At 37.3% G+C, this 27,723-nt stretch overlaps 2 protein-coding genes across 4 annotated transcripts; both read right to left on the bottom strand.

Annotated features, from left to right (window-relative positions):
- Nucleotides 1-219: 219 nt before the first annotated feature.
- On the bottom strand, nt 220-14,476 carry LOC149001940 (bet1-like SNARE 1-1). Its single transcript, XM_089136561.1, has 6 exons — nt 14,457-14,476; nt 13,950-14,022; nt 4,477-4,627; nt 1,016-1,072; nt 883-942; nt 220-783 (listed from the first exon to the last, which is right to left on the bottom strand). The coding sequence occupies exons 2-6, from the start codon at nt 13,961-13,963 to the stop codon at nt 694-696; spliced, it is 372 nt and encodes a 123-aa protein (XP_088992687.1). The 5' UTR covers nt 13,964-14,022; nt 14,457-14,476; the 3' UTR covers nt 220-693.
- A 4,925-nt stretch (nt 14,477-19,401) lies between these two features.
- Nucleotides 19,402-25,614, bottom strand: LOC149001939 (V-type proton ATPase subunit G-like). Of its 3 annotated transcripts, XM_089137857.1 has the most exons (5): nt 25,571-25,588; nt 25,257-25,326; nt 24,113-24,206; nt 20,113-20,213; nt 19,402-19,765 (listed from the first exon to the last, which is right to left on the bottom strand). In XM_089137857.1, the coding sequence occupies exons 3-5, from the start codon at nt 24,198-24,200 to the stop codon at nt 19,622-19,624; spliced, it is 333 nt and encodes a 110-aa protein (XP_088993983.1). In that variant the 5' UTR covers nt 24,201-24,206; nt 25,257-25,326; nt 25,571-25,588; the 3' UTR covers nt 19,402-19,621. The 3 variants fall into 3 exon arrangements, with proteins under 3 accessions (XP_088993983.1, XP_088993981.1, XP_088993982.1); XM_089137855.1 differs by lacking the exon at nt 25,257-25,326 and having other exon boundaries at nt 25,571-25,614; XM_089137856.1 differs by lacking the exon at nt 25,571-25,588 and having other exon boundaries at nt 25,257-25,537.
- Nucleotides 25,615-27,723: the final 2,109 nt, after the last annotated feature.

Genomic DNA, 27,723 nt, shown 5'->3' with positions numbered 1-27,723 from the left:
AACAAAATCTGAAAAAGTCCCCCATGTCCTCGAAACAGTACAATACTCTCTTCACTCTCGGAATAAACTGAAAGTTACAGGACTCAAACCAACTAAAAAAATATCTAGTTCCTCTGAAAATATTCTTCACAGGTGCTGAAAGCCTAAAACACACAGATTTCAAGAAAGGACGACGAGGGAATATATGGTCTGCTGCCTCCTACATAGCTCCACACTGTAAAGACAGCAAGGGTCAGCCATGCTTTCTCTTTGACGAAGAACTACTAATGTAGATGTGCCACCAGAACAGGTTCAGTTTTAACATTCAGGGCAGTGCAATAATGCCAAATGACCCTTACATGAACCTCAAGCCCCTTTATCCTCTTAAGTCGAAGACACAAAACAGTTGGAAAGATAGCTAAGCAAAAGGAATTTTAGTGTGGACTTTTATATGAAAGGGGTGGGGGAAGGAATTGGAGAAGAAAAAAGGAGCAGACTCAGCAGAACTAATGATGGAGTAACAAGGAACTGCAATCCACTCCACACATTCAAACAAGTCAAATACACTGAGATGTACTCATGTACTCAAATGCAGAAATATCTTACAGGGGGGAAGCTATTGTTATCTAGGTGGATATTACGTTTATCAAGGTGAGAAGTCTTTCCAGTGTGGCAAATCTAGCATAGTATCCTAGTAAACTTTATACAGACTGATTATCTAGTAAGATAATATATAATCAAGAAGACAAGGACGAAAGATGCCACGAGTGTAAACATTCTTCGGCTTGATTTGGTCTCGAACACCTACAGAAGTAAAGAGTGCATCAAACTAAAGCAAAGATGCAGCCACCTTCAGAAAAAAGATAAAAGAAAGTAGCAAGTGAAGGATTCTCATCCACATACCGACTTGAATCGATCCACAGTTCCAGAAAGAATCCCCCTAGATGCATCCATTTCATTGCCCTGGTTGATAAACACCATCCTAGTGAGAGCAAATGTCTTTCAATTTACAGAAGAGAATTCGGTTTGAACTTACCATTCGATCCAATACCCGGTTATGAAGCTCAACCTCCTCATGTATATCTCCAGTCAACTGCAAATAGACAAGGTAACAAAAAGTTTAAATATTTGCTTTGGTGATGTGAAGCATGGACATAACATTTTGAAGATGGTTTCCCGTCTGAGACTGAGAGGGGGAGAGGGGGGTCATCCTAGTCACCTAATAAACCAACCACCTGGTCTCTTTGATGCCATCTTAGTCTTACGGAGAAACTACTGATTGTGGTGCCGTTGTTCAATCCCAGATACAATACCAACATACTTTGAGGAACAATATGAAGGAAATATTTAACAAAATGGTTTTGATGCAGAAGAGATGTAATGTAGAACCTGGGCAAAACCTAACCAGCTTCAGATGGGCCACAATTGGACCAGCTCAAGCCATCCCAACAAGTCTTCTAGAAGGTCCAAAAGAAGCCAAAACACTGTTCCAGTTACTGTTCACATGGACAGTACCATAGCCAATTTTAGTCTAGTCCGGGAATGCTTTAAGAAAATCTGTGGGCCACATGATCAGATTACATGGAGAATTAGAAGCTTAGTTTGGTTTCTATCTTCAGACCTTGCTCTTTCTTTTAGAAGCTACTAACTTTTAAATTTCTAGTTTCAGTTTAGTTTCAATTATAGAAAGGTTCCATTTCTTGCAAAGCTTATAGAAAGTTATAAATGGGTCATTTATTGTGATATAAGTTCAGAGTTCAGAGAAATCACACTTGCAGGCCACGTTGCAGTTGCTTATGGATTACTCCATTGTCAACAGCTAAGACACCTGTCGTTGAGGGACCTAGGGCTAAGAGAGTCCATCCCCTACCCATAGGGGTGTAAATAGATAACCGAAATCCACTCCCGAATTCACATCCACATCCACATCCGTTTAGTGGTATCCGAATCCGTCCGATTACTAATAGGATGCGGATATGGGATATCCCGTTCCTACCAATTATTAATTGTCCGATTAAATTATCCAATTAAATTATTTATTTGTATTTATTTTTCTTATTTTTATGATTTTTTACTTGAGATATGTGACTATTTTTTAGATTTTCTACTAAAATAACCACCAAAGTTGCTAAATTCTTAAATTTTAAACTTAGCCTCACAAATAAAATGGTAAAAATGTCTACAAGGGTAGTCGAGAACTAGTATTCAATCTGTATTTATGCCTATTTAGAAGAATCTACTTGAGAAAATAATTATTCAATTATCATCTGAATCCGTCCGAAAACCAATAGGATATTATCCGACTTCGTCCGAATATAATAGGATGCGGATATGGTATTACTATTACCACTATCCGATCCAAAGCCGATCCGTTTACACCCCTACCTTCCCACTTATCTTCTTATCCTTGTTTCATGTTCTTATTTCCCGTGCAAGAAAAATAAAATAAAATAAAATATAGAGTTAGATGATAAATCTACTTGGATGCAATGTTTGAGGTCTGATGCTTGGGGCGCTAACATCTGATTATGTACTACTCTATCTAATATATATGTTTAGCTTATCAGAAAAAGTTTCAGTTATTGTTCAGTTTGTTCATCCTTGTTGTGTTGATCGTGGCTGCAATCAATATCCCTCTAGTTTCAGTGGTTCAAAGTTAGAATTTGCATTAAGATGGGCCCTATTGTTTGGGTTTGGTTCACTTTCCTTGGTAAATTAGGCTTAATTTGAATGCCTTCTAGGTTACGGTAAATGGATTTCCATTTAGAAGGATCCTGGGAATGCATCTTTGGAGGGATCTATCATTCCCAGATCTGTTTCTCCTTGCCAATTATTTTAATTCAGTGCCTGGTCACCTTTCTAATTATAGATGGAATGAATGCTTTGTTTGGTCTATATTCCCACCAATGGCTCCAATGGAATTTTTCTCTTGTTTGGTTTCTCTAATTGTGTAACGGTTTGCAGGACCTTTGACCTTCCTCTCTCTTGCACCTGTTTCATTCCTTTTTATCGTATCAGTCTCTACCCAAGTTAGATGGAGTTAGTTTGTTTTCTCTTCTTCTTCTCTAGTGTTCCATCTTCTATGGTCTGGAACAAAAGTGTCTATTACAACCAACCCACTCTTCCCAACATGTAATGTAATGCAACATCAAGTAGGTGGTTTGGGAGTCTATTTTTTTAACTCATTATATATTTTCCTTGCTATATGCTTCTTGACACACCATCAGCACCCGCTGATCTGACACTTTTAGAGCATCCAGGGTTCAGATGCCATTTCGTCTCCCCTTTGTGAAAAGCAAGATTTCATGCAGGATCTTGTGAGATCTCATGACTGCTCCTTCTATGGTTCTGATCAATTTACTTCTTGACTTAGGTGGACAGCTGTTGTATTAGACCACGGTAACTTTCTTTGGGGTGGTGCATCAAGATGTTTCCAAGAAGCAGAAGTTCAGGTATTGCAAATAGCACTGCAAAGTGCAAATGAAGATGTCAAGATTAAATATCTGGATCCATCATTTTGACATGATTTTTGGGCTCAAACAAGATTATTATGCATATTAGTCCTGGGCACTACCTCACATTTTGGATAAGTTGAGGTTCTTATGTATGTATTGGATCCCATAAACTACAGATTCAAGTTCGTAGTTGAGTAGTTAAAATAAGAAGCATATTGCTCTCATTTTTTATATGTTACATGTGTATCTGACTTTGTTCCTTATTAGTATTAAATGGAAAGAAAAATGAATAACACGAAAGGGAGAAAGTAGCAGGCTGGACATCGGGATTATGTGAGAGCAAGTTCATTTCTGAAGGCTGTAGCCGCTCATGTACTATGTCAGCTCTATAGCAGAATCCCTAGCACTGCAAGTCGGGATCATGGAAGCATTACTGGTTCGAGTCACCAAGACTAAAGCTTGTAAAGATGCAAAGAGACCTGCGGGTTTCTCCATGATCATGACCATGGCAACTCTAGGTTTTCTTCTGGACTTCTTTATCCAATACAGGACTCATGTCTAAGTTTGACCCAAAAAAAGACTCGTGTCTAAGTTTAAAATACTCCGGTTGAAGTACACTCCTAGGCCCTTAAATGAAGAGGCTCATCCATTAGCCAGGCATGAATACAGGGAAATAAGAACCATTCATCGTTTCTAACATCCATGAGTAGTCAGAATCAAATAGAGAATTCATTGAATTTTAGAGGGAGGGAGGAATTCGTTGGGGGCATATTATGGTCTTTCACCTAGGGGATGGATTGAAGTAATTGCGGTAAAGATTTGACCTCAGAACAGGTTTCATTACCCTGAAGATCTGGATTCTGGACATCTACTTTTACGAAGTACCTGCTAGATGTAAATTCTTCACCATGCAAAATAACATAGCATAGAAATGGAGAAAACTACATATAACTAAATAACAAATTTCACATGGATCAAATGCCAATCACAAAAAAAAACAAGCAACATACGTCTGTTTGGTAAAAGGAGCAATTTCACATACTCTCTTTAATAGATTGACTCTGTCTTGCAATCCATCGACGGCTCTATCATTGTCGTGTTCATCAATTTCATGTGAGGAGTATGATGAGGAGGCCCTGATGCCACCCTCTTCAATGCCATCAAAGAGCGCAGTTCTGTGGTTGCGCACCTCCCTGCATGCCAAGGCATAAAAAAATATGAAAGAGAGAGAGATGATGGACAAGCAACAAATATACTGATGTACCCTGCAAAATCACTAGTAAGTAGTGCAACAAATTTGATATGGAAATCAATGGCAATTCTGTTACCCCACAAAGAAAGAGGGGTGAGGGAAAAGAAAAGCTTTGCCAAGATGCACATTGCTACGTATTAGGGTCATATCTGACTAAAACTTTCCAACATCTTACTCGGAGCAGGAGCAGAATCGGAGCATTTTCTCTTTGATTGGAAGATTTGTCCATGCTTCTACACACAAAAAATGTGGAGAGCAAATTTGTCCTTCAAAGTTTGATCCAGAAACAACATCAAGCAAGTACATATTTCTGATGTACATCGTAGAGCTACATGATTTATATAGAACTAGCTAATAAAGGGTTTTAATGTAAATCATGAGTAGTAGGGCTTAAAGGTCAGGTTTTAGTTAGGATGTCAAAGGACTGATGGTTAAGTTCAGGAATAGATGGATTGAGAACTTTGGAATTTGGATGGTGTAAGAGATCAGCCAACTGGTCAGTAGAGGTATGGAACAGAACGACAATCAAATTCTTCACAACAGGTCAATAGAGGTATGAAACAGAGTAAAAATCAGCTTGACAGCAGCATCCGGCACAAAGTGGCAGTCAACCTCAAGATGCTTGATTCTGTTGTGAAACACTGGGTTGCTGCTGGCAATGTAGATTGCATCTTGACTATCACAAAACATCTTCATACGCTGAATAATTGGAAACCAAAATCTTGAAGAAGTTAACCTCATTATATCTAGTGTAATGAGAGTTATAGCTCTATAATTAGTGTCGACACTAGATCTAGCCACAGTTTTTTTTTTTTTCATAAGATAAGATTGCCATCATAAACCTGCAATAACCTGCAGATCTCAGATCGCCACAAGCCCGACCATAGCTGTTGAGGTGCCAATGCAGTGGAGCTGCCAAAGCGATTAGGCGACAAAGTGCCGCCAAGCCGACCAAGGCGCCCAAGTGTGTGTGTGTATCTTTAAACATTTTCCTTTTTATAATTTCCCCTCTTCTCCAACATTATTTGGTATGTTATAGGTCTAATTTGTATCATAAAAAATTAACGTTAAGCCACATCAAGTCATCAAAATCAACATAGAACTAGGATACAGCAGAACATTAGAACTTTGAAACATTAAAACAGATTGATGGCTTGTATTGTTCTTGGAATTGGTCATTGTCATAAGATATCTAGTAACACATCTGGTTAATACTATCTTTAGAAAATCAAGGATCTTATCTATAAATAATTAAAGAGCTCTCGATCTGGACAAATTTTCCATGTTGTCCAAGAAGTTTGTATGATCAAATGACTTCAGTTGACAAAACTCTAAAAGATCTTAACAGTAGCTTGCAGTCTCCTCCACAATAGCTGTCCAGGAGGGCTCACACATCACTGATCACATGAACAATAACATTTTTTTTTTGGCGGGGGGAGGGGGATTCTATGTGATGCTGAAGGAAACCAACAAAAAGCAGCCACATCTACAGATCCAAGCTGTCAGCTGCAGCAGTTGAATTTTACAATGATATTGGGCTGGTTTGGGGGCCTGGTTCACATGGCTACACATGGACCTGTGATCTACACACCAATTAATCATTAAAGAGAAGGGCATCGAAATTTACGGTAGGGTTGATTGAGCATATATATAAATTTTATTCGGAATATGCTGAAAAGTATAGGTTGAAGAATTAGTACAAGAATGATGATGGGAATTAAATTGAAGATGATGTGCTAAATAGTTGGTCCCACTCATCCATTAAATATGGGGCACAAATCCTTAGATGATCTGTTTCTAAGTGAAGAAATTTGAACCCTTTTATTTTTTTGCGTACAAAGAAATTTGAAATTCAAAAGGCCAAATAAGGCATTAAGAAATTGGAGTATGGGTCCAACACTGTGCAACTTATTGATATAATAATTCTTCTACTGGGGCAGTTGATACAGCATCATCAGCACCAAGACATGGGAGAAAAAGGTAATCTCCGATAAAAGTTTCTTCCCACCAAGAGAGAATTGATGAGACCAAAATTAGATGGTGATCTAGTGATTCAAGTTATCTACAGCTAAACAATATTGTTATTTTGTGACCCTAATTCTTGTACCTAGTTTCAAAGATGGATCTGCACTGACATATTTAGGCGGGCAACTTGAGTGACCCATTTTTGGAGATTCATGGTGGAAGTGGCAGCCCAAGCCTAGAGCCCACCACTAGTCTTGGTTTATAGAGGGGGTTCAAGGGCATAGCCCCCATGGTACAGTACAATCCGACCAGATCGGTCGACCTGTTTACCCGATTGGAGTCTATATATAAGCATCTTATGTTCACCTACCAAATTATTGAGAGATTTGCGTTTCTCAATTAGGTTTAGGGTGAGAGTCCTTATAACACCGTTCTTGACAATTGGTTATGAAATCTACTTTTGTTATTATTCTACATAGTGAAAAGCTCTTCATCTTCGCCCGTAGATGTCGAAGACCACATTCATGCATGAACCACGTAAAATCTCTGTATTTTTGTTTTGTTTCTATTTCGATCCACTATTTCATGGTGTTTGTTTTAGTAAAATAGTATTAGAGCTCTTGGTGGTTTTCGATCTGTATCCATGGCTTCAACATCAACGAAATATGACATTGAAAAATTCAATGGGAACATCAATTTCAGTTTATGGCAAGTTCAGATGTTGGCGACTCTTACTCAATAAGGATTGAAAAATGTCATATTTGGGAAAACGAAGAAACTTGCAGCTATGTCTAAAGATGATTGGAATGATATGGATGATTGAGCCCTCACTGTCATTCAATTATGTCTATTGAACGAAGTTTTGTGACAGCGGCAGAATTGTGGTCAGCCCTAGAAAGCTTGTACCTCACGAAATCCCTCACTAAAAGGTTAAGGTTAAAGAAACAGTTATATACTCTACATGGGTAAAGGTACTTTTCTTAAATTTCATATCGCTATTTCTAACACCATCATTACTAATCTGCAAAAGATGGATGTTAAAATTGAGGATGAAATTTAGCCCTATTATTGTTATGTTCACTACCTCCATCATACAAGCACTTTAAAGACACTATGATATATGGCAGAGAGACCATCTCAGTTGCAGATGTCAAAACAAATCTTCTGAGTATACAGAAAATTGATGATGAATTAACAACCACCAAATCTGAGAGTGTTGGTTTGATAGTTACGGGTAGAACTACTCAAAGAATTCAAACCGTGACAAGAAGAAATCTAGGCCAAAATCAAATAATAAAAACTTGACATGTAATTACTGCAAGAAAAAGGGGCATATCAAATCAAAGTGCTACAAACTTCAGAACAAGCAAAAAGCAAGTGGTGGTGCCAACCAATCATAGAAAGAAAACTCTACAGAGGCTAGTGTTGCTGAAGATGTGAGTGATTCTAAGATGCTATTGATGTCTAATGATAGAGTTAGATCACAAGATGAATGGATCCTTGATTCTGAGACTTCCCACCATATGTGCCTTAGCCGTGAATGGTTCTCTACTTACTAACCTTTTCAAAGTGGAGTTGTGTTAATGAGGAATAATTCTTCTTATAAAATAGTTGGAAAGGGAAATATTAGAATCAGGATACATGATGGCATTATTAGAACTCTAACTGATGTCTGGCATGTTCATGAGTTAAAAAGAAATCTCATCAATTTAGGCACCTCTAATACAAACGGGTGTAGACACACAGCTAAAGGTGGAGCTATGAAGGTCAATAAGGGAGTTCTCTTATTGATGAAAGGAAAGAAGGTTGGTGGTTTGTATATCTTACAGGGTACTCAGCCACTAGATCCGTTACAATAGCTTCATCAGTTTCTGATTTAGAGACTACAAAATTATAGCACATGAGACTATGACATATGAGTGAAAGAGGGATGGTTGTATTGAGCAAAAGGGTTTATTGTGTGGTCAAAGTATAGGAAAGATGGAGTTTTGTGAGCATTGTGTGTTCAAAAAGCAGAAGAGAGTTAGTTTCAGTATTGACTATTCACAAGACCAAAAGAACTCTGGACAACATTCATTCGATCTATGGGGGTCATCCAAGGTTCCTTCAAAGGGGGTTGGAGTTAGGTATTCACTTACCTTAATCGATGATTATTCTAGGAAAGTCTAGGTCTACTTCTCGAAACACAAAAACGAAGTATTTGTTACTTTCAAGCAATGAAAAATTTTGATTAAGAAGCAATCTAGAAAGTAAATTAAAAAAATTAAGAATAGACAATGGCCTAGAATTTTGTGAAGGAGACTTCAATGAGTTCTGCATAAATGAGGGAATCGCAAGACACCATACAATTGTGAAGACATCTCAGCAGAACAGAGTTGCAAAGCATATGAACAAAACCTTGTTAGATGTCCTGTTTATGCAAATGTGAATGATCGAAAATTGGAACGTAGGGCTAAGAAGTGCATTTTTCTTGGGTACAGATCTGGGGTTAAGGGATTCAAGTTATGGTATCCTAATCCAAATAATACTAAATTTATTATTAGTAAAGATGTAACTTTTGATGAGTTTGTTATGTTGAATCCTAGAAAAGAAACTCATATTCACAGTGATGAAAGTCAGAAAATTTTTGGGAGAAGGTGGAGTTTGAAGTTGATGATCTTTCTTTAAAGAAAACACAATCAACTTTAGTTCAACCGCCTACTCTTACTGAAGAAGGCGCTCCAAGGAATCAAAAAAGAGAAGTACAGCATTACCAGAAATAGGCCAAGGAGGAACACTAGGCCACCACAAAAATATGGCATGCTAAAATTGTTGCTTACGCATTGTCCGTTGTAGATACGATCGAAAAAAGTGAACCTACAACATAGTCAAAAGCTACTTCTTCAGTTGATTCTTCAAAGTGGTTATTGGCCATGAATGAAGAGATTAGGTGATGTACCTAACCCCCAAGCAGAGCCCCAAAAGAGCCTAGAAGGGGCCCAAGCCCATCCAAAATAGGGCCCAAACAAACCGGGGCCCTATCTAACCGAGGGGGAAAATGGTCATTTTATCCCCTAGAATCAAATCTATTTAGTAGGGTTAGTTCAGAATTAATTCTGATTTTTTATTTTGGTTTTATTTTCTAAATTGGAGTCTTAGTGATTAAGTAAGTGTTGTTTCCTTTTATTAAGAGTCTTTGAGTTGTAAATTAGGAAATAGTTATTTCCTAATAAGGAGTCCTAAGTTTTAGATGCTAGTTTAGTACATTTGGGTTGCTTAGCAACCAAGTTTCCTTATTAGAGTCCAAGTCCTTTGTTTCAAGCTATAAATAGCATTTTTAGTGTAAGTTATTTTTAGTCTAGATTAATGAATTGATTTGAGTTTGAGCATTTGGCTTTGGGAAAGTCGTGGGATTCCCCTTGGAACCCTGCGGCTGGAATAGAGTGCTCTTGTTTCTAGTTTTGAGATTCCTTCATCGCCATCTTCAAGCTCATCTGCTGAATTCCAGCAAGCTTACCACAATTCAAGTAAGCTAACTCACCACACCCCATCCCCTATAGTTGCAGCCATTCCCCAACCCAAACCCTAACCACAATAGCTCTTTTCCCCTTTTACTTCTTCCCACATTTTCAGTCCTAACCCCACTAGGATTCCCTCAACCCCAGCCCCAAAACCACCCATTGTACCCTCATTAGGATCGCCTAAGCCTATAAAACCTAGTCCTAATATTAAAAACCACTGGTGGTAAGAATTTCTGCACCTCATCTTCTTCTTTGAGAAGAGTTGCAGAATTTTTAGAAGCTCCATTAAACCCTAAGTCAGACCTTCAAACCCATTAACCTTTCCAAAACCCATAGTCCAAAATCTGAAACATAAAATCAGTAAAGTCAAAACCCAAAAGCCCACTGGCTGAAACTTCTGAAGCCCTAACCCAATCCCAGCTGCATTAGGATTCCAATTTCAAACCTAAACCTCAAACATCTCTTTGTGTCAAATCTCTAACTCAATCACAGCAGGTTTGAACAGAAATCCTAGGCCCATCCTAGGCCCATCCTAAACCCTAACCGAAACCCATTCCCAAAACCCTAACCCTAATTGAGTCCCAATCGGCCAAGGATTGGAATTTCCAAATCTAAGTTGAATTCTTATTTTAATTTCAGACCTGAAATCACAATCCCAGCAGCCTGATAACCCCTAAAACCCTTAGCCAAAGCTTCCATAAACCCTCGGTGAGTGCTGGAATTTAATTAGAAGATCCTGAAGTCTAACCCAAAACTTGGGTTTGCATCATTAGCTCTCTATAAAAATCAAACATGTGAGCTTGTCAAACCACCTAGAGGGAAGAAAATTGTGGTTGCGAATGGGTCTACAAGAAGAAAGAATCCACAACAGGTGATGGAGATGCTAGATACAAGGCACGATTGGTTGCAAAAAGCTACAGTCAGGTACAAGGTGTTGACTTTAATGATGTGTTTTCACCTATTGTTAAAAATAATCCCATTTGTGTTTTGCTTGCTTTTCTTGGTATGCATAATTTGGAGTTAGAGCAACTTGATGTGAAAACTACATTCTTGCATGGTGAACTAAAAGAACAAATTTAAATACATCAACCTGAGGGTTTCGTCGGAGAAGGAAAGGACCAAGTTTGCTTGCTAAAAAAGTGCTTATATGGTTTGAAGCAATCTCCTAAGCAGTGGTATAAAAGGTTTGATTCTATCATAGCTACTTTGAGTTACAATAGGTGCAAGTATGATTGTGGTGTATACTTTTGAAGACTTTTTGATGGTTCATTCATATATTTGCTCTTATACAGTGAAGGTATGTTATTGTTGATAAAGATATGAATGAGATCATCAGGTTGGAGCAACAGTTAAGCATTAAATTTGAGATGAAAGACTTAAGAGGCAGCAAGGAAAGTTCTTGGTATGGAAATCAAAAGGGATAGAAAGGCAGGGAAGCTACGGCTATCTCAACAAAAATGCATGGAGAAAGTGTTGGAGCGTTTTGGCATGAAAGATGCAAAACCTGTTAGCACTCCAATTGCATCTCACTTTAGACTTTCAGCTACTTTATCACCTCAAAGAGATGAAGAGGTAAGTCATATGTCATGTGTTTTATACTCTAGTGTAGTTGGCTTCATTATGTATGCTATGATTTGCACTCAACCTGATATTTCACAGCCAGTTAGTATGGTGAGTAGATATTTATAATGTCCGAGTAAAACTCACTAGAAAGTAGTGAAATGGATGCTTAGGTATCTAAAGAGAACCTCTGATGTTTGTTTGGAGTTTGGGAGGAATGGTGACAAGTTGACAAGTTACATTGACTTAGATTATGCAACTAATCTAGATAAAAGAAGGTCACTCACATGATCAGTGTTTACTTTAGGAGGCTATGAGATCAGTTAGAAGGCTATTTTATAGACTAAAGATGCATTATTTACCACAAAAGTAGAGTTAATAGTAGTGACTGAAGCATTTAAAAAAGCCATTTGGTTTAGAGGCTTGATTGGAGAACTCAGCATGGTTCAAGACATCATTGTTGTCAATTTTGATAGCCAAAGTGCTATTCACTTGACTAGAGATCAAATGTATCATAAGAGGATGAAGCACATTGATGTTCGGAATCACTGTGTCAGAGAGGTAGTTGTTGAAGGCAATATTCAGGGGTTGAAAATTGATACTAAAGACCATCCAACTGATATGTTGACAAAGCCTTTATGTACTGCTAAGTTCAAGCATTGCTTAAACTTTATTAGAGTTGGTCGCATTAGAGCTTAGCCCATGAAGGGGCTATTGGAGAAGATGATAATTATTTAGCTTTATGGGAGAATTCAACTCAAGGTGGAGATTAGTTATGTTGTGACCCGAATTCTTCTCCCCGATTTCAAAGATGGACTCGCACCAACATATTTTGGTGGATAACCCAAATGACCCCATTTTTAGAGACTTGTGGTGGACGTCGAGGGCTTGGGCCCCGGAGCTCACCACTGATCCCGGTCTATAGAGGGGGTGCAGAGGCGTAGCTCCCATGGTACAGTACGACCTGACCTGATGGGTCGACCAGTATACCCGATTTAAGTGTATATATACATATTATTTGCCTACCAGATTTTGAGAGATTTGGGTTTTTCAGTTAAGGCTTTGGGTGAGAGCTCTTGTAACATCATTCTTGACAATTGGTAGTGAGATCTCCTTCTGTTCTTCTACATAGTGAAAAACTCTTCTTCGCCAGTGAACAAAGCATACCGCATTGGTGTGTGAACCACATTAAATCTCTGTGTGTTTTCGTTTTGTTTATTTTTCCATTTGGTATTTCGTGAAGCTTGTTTTACCAAGTACTTTACTAGCCTTGTGATTACAATAAAGGGATTAAAAAACTAGTCATGCATTTCCTATCATTTTAAACAAGCATACGAATTTGTTTAGTGCTAGTTTCTAAAAGGATGTCATATATCATACTAATTCATTTTTCGAATCCTTCAGTAAGAAGGTGACAGATTGCTTCCCTCAGCAACACCAGGTGGATGGCAAATGTATACAAGTATCCACAATATATTTTCGGAGGTTAATAGAATAAACCACTTGTTATTAGATCATTCTTCAATAAGCAACACTCTCTTCATAAACTATATAGAAGCAATCCTCACAAGCGGTTATACCAGAATTCTAGAATTACACAGTAGCAGGGATTTGATTTCAAACCATATTCTTCCAGTAAGACAGTTCATTTCAACATTGCCATATCGTCTGTGGCAAATTAACAACATATAAACAGTCCGAACAGTAAGGCAATAACTAAACATAAAATTCAATACAGTCTCTTTGAACTAAGGTTATGTAATGCACTCAGGTCCAGATAATTGCAATTGGCAGCTGTGATAGAGAACAAAATAAAAGAATAAAGATCATCTATAGAGCTATACATTTTTCTAGAGTAAAAATGAAGAAATATAACAGAAAAAAAATTTCATAAATGTAACTAGAAATCTAAGATCCCCCAAAAATAATGAGTAAAATTCCAATGATCCACAAATAAAAACGATTCAATATAGATTATCACACATTTGAAGAAAAGAAAAAGAAAAATACAGCAAGATTTGGCAGCAATATATATCAATCTACTTTAAATGCAGCCAAACGAGCTAACATTAAGGAAAAGGTCAAAATTACGTAAGCACTGGGCGTGTTGTGGGGAGATGAAAATCGCTTTATCTCGTTATTCCAGCTAATCCAGCCCAAAATTACAAATCGAGCACGAATGGCACAAGAACATTTAAACGAAGACAAATGACAAGGGAAGATGAGTTAAAGACAAACCTCCTGGGATTCATTGCCCGCAAGGTTCTCTTCTTGAAAAGAGTTAGACCGGTTATTAGTAGAATTTGGTTCTCTGTCCCAAAAAAGACTCCATTACGATAGATTAACTAAGAATTACCCAGAACAAATTACTAGAAAATATAATCTGCTTTAATAGGAACTCAAGACAATCTCGAAACAAAGCAAGCAAAGAAAACAAGTAAAATGCAGAAAGATGTGATTTTATAAACACTGAGTCTCGAAAGAACTGAAAGAAGAACAATCGACGAAAATGATAAATTACCAAACCAAACAATCAGAAACAACGTCGTAGAAGTAGAATAATAGATGTCGATCAAAGAAATATGTTAAAGACAATTGAAACAAATTAACATTTCCATATCAAATTTGGAGATCAAAGAAGATTCAATTCAGATCTGAACATGAACTGATGCTTATCGCTTCAAGTTTCTTCAAATTTGTTAATTTTCAAATCGGTAAGAACGAATGAGGAGAAGAGAAACATACTTTCCCTGTAGGGAATCTGATGAAAGTCTTCTTAAAGCTAAACAAGAGACCGGCTGTGAGTCTACAATGGATTACCACTCCATTATATACAATTAAGAACAAAGCGAGCAGAGACGAGAAGACAGTGGAGCGTTCACGGTTGCGTAAAATTGTCTCCTTTGTAGGGCCCGTTATAAGGTTTGTCCATTAGAATGAACTTACATGCATCCGTAGGGTTTAAATATTTTTTTTTTTGGTAAACAATAGGGTTTAAATATCGGTATCAATATTGTAGCAGTCGGGTGGCTTTTAAGAGATGTATGGTATTGTGCTAAAACCATTGCACTAAACTTTAGTGCAATCTTAATCCAACAAAGAGACTTATAACCATTGCAAGTGGTATGTAAGCCCTTGAGGCGTATTATGCCTGCGTCGCCTTTGTAGCGTGTCTCCGCAGGCGGTGGTGGTGGATATACATATATATCATAGTGGTGGTGGATATACATATATATCATACCCCTATTATGCTTTTCTGGTTCTGTGATTGTCACAACCAATATTCTAATGGTTTATTGGGCTTGACCCATACCTTAGTTTTTTTTTTTTTTTTTTGTCTTTGTCTGTATTTTCTTTCAAGTTTATGAATGAAATGTTGAACTTTTGACCCAAAACAAAATATGTATCATATTGGTTATATTTAAAAAGAATACATATCGACTATTATTGTATCATATGGTAGGATACTTTAAATCTTGTTTATTTGAGATCCCACGTATATGAAAAATGAGATTCATGGCAGTGTTTCTTAACCCGCCACCCTAATCCACCATAGAGAAGACTTGAGATCCTACTTCATAGTTCATACCCATAAGGGTTTTTAGTTTTACCCTTACATCACACATTTAGGAGAGAAGGGTTTTTTTTTTTTTTTTTGGGTAAGATAGGAATAGTTTATTGGAAGGAAAACCCTCTTTTACAATCTACTCTTAACAAGTCAAACAGTAAAAGCCAGTAAATGAGGGGTTTTGGGGGGGGGGGGGGTTTACAGATAAGAAAGCATCTTGTGTTAGAACGCTGTCCTTTGCTAGAGAGTCCGCTACCATGTTAGCCTCACGAAAAACATGTCTAAACGATGTAAACTCAAAAGTCTCCTTCAAGTGCAAAATGTTTGCAACGATTGGATATACCTTCCATGGAATATGCAGAATGGAATTTTGTAGAATGTTGATGATTGCTTGATTATCTGATTCTACCTCAATGTGAGATAAGTTGAAGTCTCGTGCCCAAAGCATTGCTTGTATGATGGCTAATGCTTCAACTTGGAGGATGTCCTGCGATTCCACACCTCTACCGAAACAAAATAGCATATGACCTTGATGATCTCTCGCTATACCACCATATCTTGCTACTTTCTTATGCTGGAATAATGAGCCATCCACATTTAGCTTGATGTGAGAGTGAATAGGAGGCTCCCACTTAACGATCATTGGATCACATTGAGTAGTAATTTCTTCAAAAGGAGAACAATGAATTTGTAATCCTTTCCATAATTGGAAATAAACTTGTATAGCAGATAAAGTGTCAGGTTTGTCTATCAAAGCTGTATATGCTTTCCAATATAACTAGAGTGCAGTGAAAAACCTGTATGTGGAAGCTAAGTCAAATGTGGAAGGCCCCCATTGGTGATCATAGAAGAGTATTGAAAGAGCTGCCATACTTCCCGTGCAAATAAGCATTGTAAGAAAATATGATCTGGAGTTGGATTGGGTTCTCCGCAACGAAGACACATGGGGAACAGGAGCATCCTCTTTGAAGTAGAAGAGAGGCTATTGGGAGACTTTTGTGCAAAAGTTTCCAGATAAAGTGAGTAACTCTTGGATTTAGTGGCAATTTCCAGAGTTGAATCCAGGGAAGCATCTGTGTCTGTAGCTAAGGTGATGTTATTGAATTGACTTTTGGTTCCACGGAGAGTTTATATGAAGATTTGACTAAAAATATCCCATCTGAATTTCCAGGCCAAATTAACCTATCCGAAAGTCCAGACACAGAGATGGAGAGTGATAGAATTTGACTTATCTTTTCTGGAGGCCACCATTGGTGAAGGGCATTTCTATCCCAAGAATGTGTGCGAGGATCAATGAAGTTTGCTACTTTGGTAGGGGCCGTATGTGCAAAAGGAAAACATCCGATGTCTTTAGAGAGAAGGGTTTTTAGTTTTAGAAGAAAATGTGAAGGCTTGGATTTGTTTTTTAACTTTAGTATTAGAAGAAAATGTCAGGATTTGGGTTTTTTTTTTTCTTCTTTTCTTTTCTTCTTTAATTTTAGTAATAGATGTTTCTTTTATATATAGGGGATGTGGTATTACATAATATAAGACGGAACTTTGCCCTTAGCCTTGAGCATAATCTATTCTGACCTCCTACATGAAAGTGTTGGTTTTTTTACCAACTAAGCCACCCCTTAGGGAGGGGGGGGTTCAAGTTTAGGTTTATAAATTTGTTTGCTAGAGTGCGAGCTTCATATTGGAATATCAAATATTTTCAAAATCCAACAATTGTAATCCCTCCATCTTTATAATCAACATTTTTGAAATCCAACAACTATAATTCCTCCATCCTTATAATCACAATGGTTGGATTTTTAAAATGATTTGAAGATCACCTGAGAGATACCCACACGATCATAGACAAAGATTGTAAGGGCCCTACCAATGCAAGGTTGTTTGATTGGTAAGGCCAATAACTTCTTAGTGAAGAGGTTGTAGATTCGATCCTTGTTAACGACATATATACATCCACATCTCCTGCATATAAAAAACGTCTTTGTACCCAAAAAAAAAAAAAAAAGAATGTAAGGGCTTTTGGCATAAATTCCAAGATCTAACGGTCGGGTAAATTTATGATAAAAACACAATAGACTTTGTAAAACAAAATAGGGTAATTTTCATATGGACCCCTTGAGGTTTAGTCTATGTCATTTTTAGTCTAAAAAAATGGAGACTTTGCATATGGCTCCCTTGTACTATAGAAAAAGTCAATTTAAGGACAAATTATCGTTTCTATGACCAATTTGCCCTTAATTATTTTTTTAGGCAAATTTCATTTGAACCCCCTGAGGTTTGGTTTATGTCATTTTTAGTCCAAAAAACTAAGACTTTGCATTTGCCTCCCCTATACTATAGAAAATGTCAATTTAAAGACAAATTATCACTTTTATGACCAATTTGCCTTTATTCTTTTTTTAATTTAATTTTTTTACATATACATCCTACCTGCCATGAAACTCGTGACTCACCTTTTAGTTCAAAAATTATAGAAATGTCTTAAAATTCAAATAAATATTAAAATATGACCAAAATGCCTTTATATGTTAAAATCACTCAGGTGCCCTTAGCTTAAACCTTATTTTTGGACTAAAAAGGGAGTCACAAGTTTCATGTTAGGTAGGATGTATATGTAAAAATTTAAATTAGAAAAAGAATAATGGCAAATTGGTCATAAAAGTGATAATTTATTCTTAAATTGACTTTTACTGTAGTATAGGGGGAGACAAATGCAAAGTCTAAGCTTTTTTAGACTAAAAATGACATAAACCAAATATTAGGGGGTCCAAATGAAATTTGCCTGAAAAAAAAAAGAATTAAGGGCAAATTGGTCATATAAACGATAATTTGTCTTTAAACTAATTTTTTCTATAGTACAAAGGAGACATATGGAAAGTCTCAATTTTTTTAGACCGAAAATGACATAGACCAAACTCAGGGTCCATATTAAAATTACCCAACAAAATAAGAAGCATTTTCATTGCGCCCACGCTGTAGAAAAGTCTCCTTTCCTCTTGTCCATTTGTCATTATTTTGTCAACATTAATTTCTCTTGTATGCCTAGAAAGCCACATCGATCTCGTGTATAATGACATGGCAACCCTTCACTCCCTGGTTGTTTTCCACGTGTAGGGAAAACAGCACGGCTTGTTCATGGGTTTTTTTTTCCTTCTGAATAAGCTCCTCTTTCACCAAAAAAAAATAATCTCCTTTCAAGTATATTTTCTACGTGCCTTCTAACATTTTCTTATGCTCCTTTATGTGGATTTCTCAACATTTTCTTATGCTCCTTTGTGTGGATTTTTAATACTAGAAATCCATAACATTCTCATAATTTTTTCTCTCTTTCCTCTCCTCCGTTCATGTAAATTTATGGATGTACCTCTCTAATTTCCTGTCTTTCATCTCATCCATTCATGTAAATTATGAAGGTACCTTTAATTGTTCTGATCACTTACCATCGAACCTATTTGGCTTTTAGACTTAGAAATAATCTCTCATATCTAATGAGTTTTAGAATTCAACCACATATAACATTTTTATCTAAGGAACTTGTTAAATTCACTAACCCTTTGAATATAATATTATATGTAACTGAATTTTATAACTCACTACACACTCATTAAGAACACCCCTCCAAGTAAATGATCCAAACACAAATCCTCTGATGCTGTATCCCTTTGGTTGCTGGAACTCAAACCTGAGAGAAAGAGATCATCTCTACCGTCCGGTATCGTGGTTCATCGGGCGAACCGCGAACCACGATTTATTACTAACACAAAAATCCACATAACCAACAAAGCCATACCCTTTAACAGGATGTTCTCAAAAAAGAACCTCTCATCCAATATATATAGCAAAACTCAAACCATATGGCCAAACACAGATAGTACCTAATGTATGCTACTCAACTATAGACAGTAATTGACTTGATAAAGAACTGTTCAAAAAATGCTCTGTTTAATAAAATGTGATTTACTCCTATTTATATTTTGCTTATTTCGATGTCATGAGATCTCCTAGGAATGGGAAATGACCTGAAGGCAGAGGAGAATTAATACTGAAGAAAAGGGAGTGAATGCATGGCAAGCATATACTAAGCCACTGGAAAAAAGTGCAACCCAGTTCACTGCAAGCTCTATATTGTAACAATAAACATTCAAATAAAATGATAATCCAGTAACTTATTTGGTGGAAGTACAATGATCATGAAACGATTTGAAGAAATATGGATATCAAGAGAACACCTAAACATGACAAGCAGGACAGAAGTTCTAGGTCCAATAAATGCACACCAGCTCTAATAGTATGGATTAAAACATGCAGCCTATTTCCAAAATAGAATGGTACAAGCTCAGACGACCTAGTTTTTCACAGTTGTCACATGCGTCAAGAGCATTTGCACAACATCGGGTGATATCCTTGCCGCCTCCGCTTTCAGGTGATTGATCTTAGCCTCTGTCTCTACTTCAAGGCGCTTTACATTAGCACCTGAATCTCCACTGCTCTGTTTGATGTCATTGCAGCAGAAAAACACAGTAACATAGAATCATGTTAGCCACCTAGGAGCAAAAAGGGGCATATAACATATCCAAATTATAAGTCAGGCCAAAAGTCAATTATCCTAAGATGCATATGGCGCAACTACCATTGAATTTAGATTTATATGAACCGAGATTTATGTTATACCAAAAATAAATAGATAAATAAAGATTTATGGTAGTTCATGGACTGCAAACAAGTCCTCCATGCATAAATTGCATACAGATGAGCTACATGTGCATAATGAAAATCCACCTAGGTCTGATTTAACTCCACTGGATAAAATCGTCTTATTTGGCATATTTATTTTACCTCAGCAAGCTTTCTCTGAAACTCACGTTCCATTTGTGCACGAAACTCAGCAATCTCCTTATCAGCTTCCTCTTTGGCCTGTTTCAGTCTAGCCAATTTCGCTGAATACATAAATTAAAAACAGCATGAATCAGCAATAAATGCATGATCACATTTAAGTAGAAACAATCATGAAAACAGCAGAAGACATTCATATTTAATATATAATAACACTCAATTATTCGGATGAAGAGCATCCATAGCTTAAGGATCACATCTAAGTACCAAAATACACAACAACAGAAGATCCCAGCAATTAAGCCCAGAAAAAGCTTAAGAATATCCAAAAAACCCCCCCCCCCCCAAAAAAAAAAAAAAACACAGAAGACCCACCAGCAAACCTGCAACATCTTGAAGAAGTGTGATGTGTTGCAACAATCACAAGCACAACTGCTCAACTTGACTGTCTATTTTTATTCAGTAATGCCAAACCATCAACCACAAGCCATTTTGCAGGGAATGCTCACAACACAGGGAAGAACAGGTAGAGGTACAGTACCAAGCCATCTAGCAGAAAGATCTAAACAACCAGGAATATTCATATTGCAGCTAAGAAATGAGGCCTAAAAACAGTCCCACTCCACTCCTAAGACTTAGCAGCTACTTATAGCCTACTTATGCTGCTGAAATTCCAGGGCTACTAAAACTCCAGCTCGGAGTTTGGTGCCGGGGATTAAATGTCTACCACTGCAAATGAAAAAAAGAATTATTTACATTTGAGTCACTTACGATGGGCTGAAACTCAGTGTTGCATTACATAAGTGCCCAAAATTATGTCTATGTCACAGCTTAACATTTGGAGATAGAGAGAGTTTATAGAATTCAAATTTTGAATTTAATAGGATACAATTACCCCTTGAACCATGTAATGACCAAAACACTCCCAAAGTGTTTAATAAATGCATTTTGACTAAAATACCCTTACCTATCCCAACCCTTCACATGTAGGTGGGTGAAGGGAACTTCTTCCTTTACCCTGCAGGAAATCACCCACCACCCACTACAAAAATAAATAATAAATAAAAAACACCACCACCCCCACTTTCACCCGACAATTTTCAGCCGGGAGCAGGAGCGACACATTTTCTTGGAGCGTAAATAAAAGAGCAAATGAAAGCATCAGAGTTGCACCCTTGATAGTCCAACCCATTAACCCTTCACTTACCATAACCCCTAGGATCACATGTGATACAATTCTGGTGAAGAACGAGAGTCCTTGGCCGAGGACATCCAGGTAATGCTGACTCTTTTGACTATGTTCTAATCTCTTTCTTTCCTTTGCCCTACTTCTTCTCACTCTCTTCTCTCAGAACAAGCTAGGGTCGGTTCATCTTTCTTCTCGTTGTTTCCATTTCAATCATACAGAGGTAATTTCTGTGGCCCACCCTTTTCTGTTTATTTTTGTTATTCACAGTCCATGGTATTTCCATCTATAATACCACAGAGCGAACTAGAGAAACATTTATAACAGAAAGTGAAACCCTATCCATTTTAAGATTTAGGGTTTAAAGGTGGAAGGTGGATGGTGGTGGTTTTGGGGTTCGCAACGGTGGGTGGTTTCCGGCATTAGTGGGTGCCCATGATAAAGGTGGAAGGGGCTTGGAAAGGGGTTTGCCAGTGATTGGGGAGGGGGGGGGTTATTGGTGGTTAGAGGTTTCCGGCAGGGTGGCGGTGGGTGGTGGGAGATTTCCAGCCCCCCATCACCCACCTAAGGGTTGAGTATGGTATAAGAAACAAAGGTATTTTAGTACATTTGTCTTTTATCATTTCTTAGGAGGGTGTTTTGGTCAATTATTTAGCAATGGAACTGGGCACTCAAGTGGCACAACACATGTTTCAGCCCATAATAAGTGACTCAAACATAAATAACTCCCCCCACCCCCCACCCCCAGAAAAAAAAAAAAGAGTAGTCTTTATTTCAAGTACAATTGCTGATCTTGTATCCTAGACCGTATAGTTTTTGTAGGGTAAAAATAGAGAAATGCAGATCTCAGTGCAATGGTAAGGTTGCTTCACTGTAATCTAATGGTCGTGGGTTTCCAGTGGGAAACAGCCTCAGGGGAAAGTAGGGGCAAGGAAAATCCTCAGAACTTTGTAGGGCCTTTTCTCAAAGACGGGGAATCATGGAGAAAGGTTACTTAGCAACCCCTATAGCAACAAAATGATCCAGGAAGCCGAGGAATCTCCACATGGCAACAAGGAACAAAAAAAATGAGTCCACAGCTATAGCAATCAATACAACCAAAAGTGCATCTTACATCTACAATATAATACGTCTCTTAAAACCCCCTATCTGATACCATAATCATAAAAGAACCATACCATCCTTTTTAAAGGAGGGAAGTGAAAGTGTTAAAAGACCACAGATGCTGACCTGCTCTGTTCTGATGAAAGCTACTTCTGCAAGTTTCAATCCACTTGACCCAATTAAAATTTAAGCTAAATTTGTACTAAAGATTACAAAGGAAGTGGAAGAACAAACCCCTGAACGGTACCTACATAAGTTCCCCAATATCAAAAAGAGAAGAAGAAAGATATCTATGATATATGAACCAAAAGATCTCAACTCATGATATCCTTGTAGTGATGGGCAGCTTATAACTCCCAGAACCTTGGATTCACAAGAATGAAATCCACTGAAAACAGAACAGAATGTCAAGTTAGCAAGCAACAAGCATGATGAGCCAAAACACTTGAACCAAAAAAAGAGTTGTGGTTAACTTGGCCACGATAAATGAAAATAGAGAAGGCTGAAGTAGAGGCTCTGATGTAGGTTGGAAGAAAAGCAGATCTATAGGATTGTCAACCCTACCCCCTACCCCCTTTTTATCCATTTCTAAACTACTACTTTCTGGTATTAGAGAACTAGATGATGGTAAGGTACTATAAAGAAGCACATAAATCTCATATTTTCTGGAATCCAAGACACAAGGTGGTACCTTCCCTGACAACTCAGATAACATTCATTCTCTATGGGGTATTCAGTATTGCTTGGCAAAAGAAACTCAGAAACTTCAGCACAAATGTTAGAAACAGATGCATGGGCACACAACAAGCAGCCAATCCAGAAAGGGTTGATAATTGAGGGAAGTGTAAAACAAAAAATATCCCACTTAAAACTCTGAAGTAAAATATCCAGGCAGAATCCCTTATGGTGGATTTCTTGTCAGCCACAATGGCACCCTTGAAGAATGGAAATTCAGGTGAAGCATGTATATATATATATATATATATATATATATATATATATATATATATATATATATATATATATATATATATATATATATATATAATTAATTTTTTTTTTTTGGGGGGTTGGGGGGGTGGAGGCAGGGAGCAAGGTGTTGTGGTGGTGGTAAATATAATAAGGAACACTAAAAGGATTTGACAACTCTACATATAAGAATAATTGGGCAGAGAACTATGTATGACAAAACATACCACTAGAATAGCACACTGGAATAAGATGGCACAACTACAAGCACATGAACTTAAGTCTCCACTAGTAAGAAGAACTACATGAAAAAGCAAAGGCTCCCATACGATTAGGAATAACATAACAGTGAAAAAAACATACCAATAGTCAGATAGTTAAAATGAATCTTTTCTTAACCACTTTTGACATCGGAAGGCATATATTCAATGCCAAATTTTCTCTAGAATCAGAAAAGACCGCAATAAATAAAATAAGTTTTGCAAGATGGCACAGCTACAAGTACATGACCATAAGTAACTTCCAGTAAAAATATAAATTAAAAAAATTAAAAAATTAAAAAAAAATTAAAAAAAAAACATCAAAAGGAAAACAAGAAATCACATATGGGGAATCTGCCAACTTGAAAATTTCTAAACATTACATCAAAGCCCTGTTCTGTCCAAACTAGTTGGACAAATTGTACACTTGTCACTTCAAGTATCCCAAAACCCAGAAGCTGAAATACTAGAAGTAAATTCTTACCATTTCTGGCAGCATTGACGATGTGTTGAGCTTCTTGCTCAGCAGCCAATAGAAGTTGAATCCCACCTTGACCCCTGTTAGCCTCCATCACTTACTGCAAATGTACATTAAATTCTCTCATAAGATAAACCTGATCAAGATCTCAACAGAACAACCCCCCCCCCCCCCCCAACAAAGAAAAGAAAAAAGAAGAAGAAAAACCTACAAACAAGAACATAATCCTAAAGACCGAGAACTTTGTTTTCATCAACAATAGAGAATAGTGTAGCCATCAGCAAGAATATAAAATGAAACACTTTTCTATTATTGTATATGGTGTGAGAAAGAAGTGACATAATCAGGCTGGAAAGCCTCTAAGGGAGCATGTTCAGATAATATTGAGGATAGAATTGATCCACCACAGCAGACTACCCTCTTTAGCATTCATATTTTTTCTTCTAGGATAACTGCCTAAACAAATCACTTCTTTCCCTGGTAATCAATTCATCACCAGAGTGACTTTTTAAAAGCTTCAATGTGTATTTAATTGAATTATGCTCTATGTGTTTCACCGATTAGATTAAGAATGAAAGTGCTGCGCTAACTATCTACAAATCTGGGATGATCATCACCATGGCAAAGGACATGGCACATGGCAATCATAATTTCATTAGCACAAAGAAGTGGAAAGCAAACACACACAAATAAGAACAAAACAGACACTTCCCTAGGTTATCTATGCAGACTTTTCATAATGATAATGCACTTTCATTTTGAACTAGCAGATGTCGACAGATGCTGCTATTTCAATTATATCAAGTTAATCACCAAATCTGATTTCAGTAAAGTAACACAACATCTAGGGTCTAGAAATTACTTAGCTGTCTCATAAGATGATAGCAAAGGGTACTGATCCACCTAAATGCCTTACTGATCCATATCGTAAGCCCCACCAAAAATTTCAGGAATAAATATAAATACATTTTTATGATCAATATGAGTTACCAATACCCTCAAACCATTTTTCATTGAAAATTAAAAGAAATAACAAAAACAAAGAAAGACAAGGCATCCACTGAACTTGGTAGAAAGATCACAAAAGCAAATAGAAATTCATCGAATTAGAAAGTCGAATCAGGGCTAAAAAATGGCCATACAAACTCACAACTGAGAAGAATCCTCTAAACAATCTTCAATCAAAAGTTCCAGTTGAAAGATCCAGGAAATTGAAGAGTCTGATATAGATATAAAAGCGCTTAGGTAGCCAAATCGTGGTTTTTAAGCAAATTCTGATACATATGAAAACTTCAACATGTAAGAAGTGGCCAATCAACCTTACAGAAAACAAAACAAATCTACTGAACTCAGAAATTGGTGGAAATCTTATAAATAGATGGATCAGAGAGGTAGTTTGCGAGTTCGATCACAGAGTAGAAAAAGTACCTCTTTTCAGATGAGAAAGAAAAGAGAAATACATACCTACAGAGACGAGCGTCTTTTGCGATTAGAGAGAGATTCGTGGGGGACTGTAAGTCAACAAACAGTTATTTTATAGACTTTGTCTTCCAACCGAATTTACCAATATGCCCTTGACTGCTAATCATCTAACCGGGTGCCCGGATCCTAGTGCGCCCCTGAGTCCGGACCATTATTGTATTGCTCTCACGCGGTCACACCCTTCTCACACACGTGTTTCCCCATGGTGGTGGAAGTGGAACCCACCAGTAAATATTGAAAATAAAATAAAAATAACAAAAGGTGGAATTTCAATACAGCTCACCTGGGTCCCACCTTTATTCTATTGTTCAAAAGTCTTGAGAGACCACATTTTTTTCACCTGGACAAGGAGCTGATCGAATCCGAATCATCACCCCGTCAGGAGAAGCACTTTATGCTCCTCGACTTTACCATCACAAATCATGTGGGACCCACAAGTAAAAAATAAAAAAAGATCACATCACCCAACCCCTGGGTTCCCCTATGTAGTCATGTTTGGTCCCTTTCTTAAGACATGTGCTAGAAGTGTTGGGGTAAAGGATCCCAACTCCCCTCCTCTTAAATCTAATGACATATGTACCAAGGTAATGAAACCTAACACAGATTGGTTAGGCTGGGGGTGCAAGTTTGGCCCTAGCGGCCCTAACCCGTCTTAAGCCCACCCTAAGCCCGAATAGGGCTTGGGCTAAAGATTTTGGCCTTAAGGGCGGGTTAGGGCCAAAATATTCTGACTCTGAATTAGGGCCAAGGGCAGGCTTGGGATTACTCTCTGGCCCGCCCAGCCCATCCCAACCCGTCCATGATTTTAGCCCTGATTTTGGCCCTGATCTAGGCCCATGATTTTGGCCCTAATCCTGACCTTAATTTGAGTCTGGACCCTCCCATATAGAGAGGAATTAATTCTAATTCTCATGGGTGAATACTTGACACGTGTCAAATTTTAAAAATATGATCATGTTTTGTAACAAATTAATAAAAATAAATTATATCTTCATTACCAGTGTAGTAACATATATCTGATTTTGCCCAATTCTGATCCTAATTTTGGCTCTAGTCGTAATGTTAATTTGACCATGATCATGTACTAGACTTTTACCCTAATCTTCACATTAACATTGATATAACTATAAGTCTCAACTTTGATTTTTAGTCATTTTGATCATATTGGACTATAAGTTTACTTTTTATATTATTTTTAAGGTAATTTTTATTTTTCGAACTAAGTCACTTTTAGTTCCAAAAACATTGATTTTTTTTTTTTGGACTTAGGCGAGATAATATATTATAAATGTATATAATATCTAACAAATCTATACCCCAACTTCTCATCATGAATATTGGCATCTTTCTTTTGCCTCTAATGTGATATTTCAGAAAAAACTAAAATATCATTTTCTTTAACTACGAAAAAAATATCAATACTAAATTATCGTTGAATTTTTTTTTGTTGAATAAGGATATCAATGGGAGAAGTTTTCAATTTCCATCACCAAAGTAATGGGAGAGGTTTTCAATTTCCATCATCAAAGCAATGGGAGACTTTCAGAGCTCAATATAAAGTTGTGGAGTATGAATTAATTTATATTTAGAGCAACACTATCAACTTATTGATTATTTTATCATTTTGTAGGAGCTTGAATCATCTTATATTTTTATGAATTTTATTTTTAGTTTACTTGTGATACTTTTATATATTATTATTATTATTTTATGAATTTACATTTGATATTTTAGGTCCAAGGATAGGACCAATTAAGGCTAGGGACAAGGCCAATCATTAGGGCCAAGATAAGGTCAATCAGGGCCAGAGACAGGGCCAATCAGGGCCAACCCATCCCGACCCGGCCCAATTAGGGCCAATTAGGGCAGGAATGGGCTAGGCTTGGCCTTGTGGGGCTTAGGGCAAGGGACAATAATCCTTGGCCCTGAACTAGGGTTAGGGCGGGAATGGGCTCAGATTAGAACATATAGGGTTGGGCTTGGGATTTCAAAAGCCCAGCCTGGTCCAGTTGCAGCCTCTTTACATTTGATTGAGGTTGGATTTATACTTGTCTAAGAGGCATGACCATTTTACGTTATGTAAAGAATGAGAACAACATAGTTGTGGGAGATGAAGAGGAACCTAATTTTGCTTG

This window comes from Hakea prostrata, chromosome 10 (genome assembly GCF_041222555.1).
Source record: "Hakea prostrata isolate BN-2017 chromosome 10, UWA_Hpros_2, whole genome shotgun sequence".
Taxonomy (NCBI): domain Eukaryota; kingdom Viridiplantae; phylum Streptophyta; class Magnoliopsida; order Proteales; family Proteaceae; genus Hakea; species Hakea prostrata.
Note: the sequence above shows the minus strand (reverse complement) of the source record. Positions and strands in the feature narration are given on the sequence as shown.

Excerpts from the sequence above, each read along its gene's own strand:
- LOC149001939 (XM_089137855.1), bottom strand. The coding sequence starts at position 24,200 with ATGGAGGCTAACAGGGGTCAAGGTGGGATTCAACTTCTATTGGCTGCT. Across the intron at positions 20,214-24,112 it reads CGTCAATGCTGCCAGAAATG|CGAAATTGGCTAGACTGAAA; the intron begins GTAAGAATTTAC and ends TTATGTATTCAG. Across the intron at positions 19,766-20,112 it reads TTCAGAGAAAGCTTGCTGAG|AGCAGTGGAGATTCAGGTGC; the intron begins GTAAAATAAATA and ends GACATCAAACAG.
- LOC149001940 (XM_089136561.1), bottom strand. Across the intron at positions 1,073-4,476 it reads GAGTCAATCTATTAAAGAGA|TTGACTGGAGATATACATGA; the intron begins GTATGTGAAATT and ends GTCTATTTGCAG. Across the intron at positions 943-1,015 it reads ACCGGGTATTGGATCGAATG|GGCAATGAAATGGATGCATC; the intron begins GTAAGTTCAAAC and ends TTTATCAACCAG.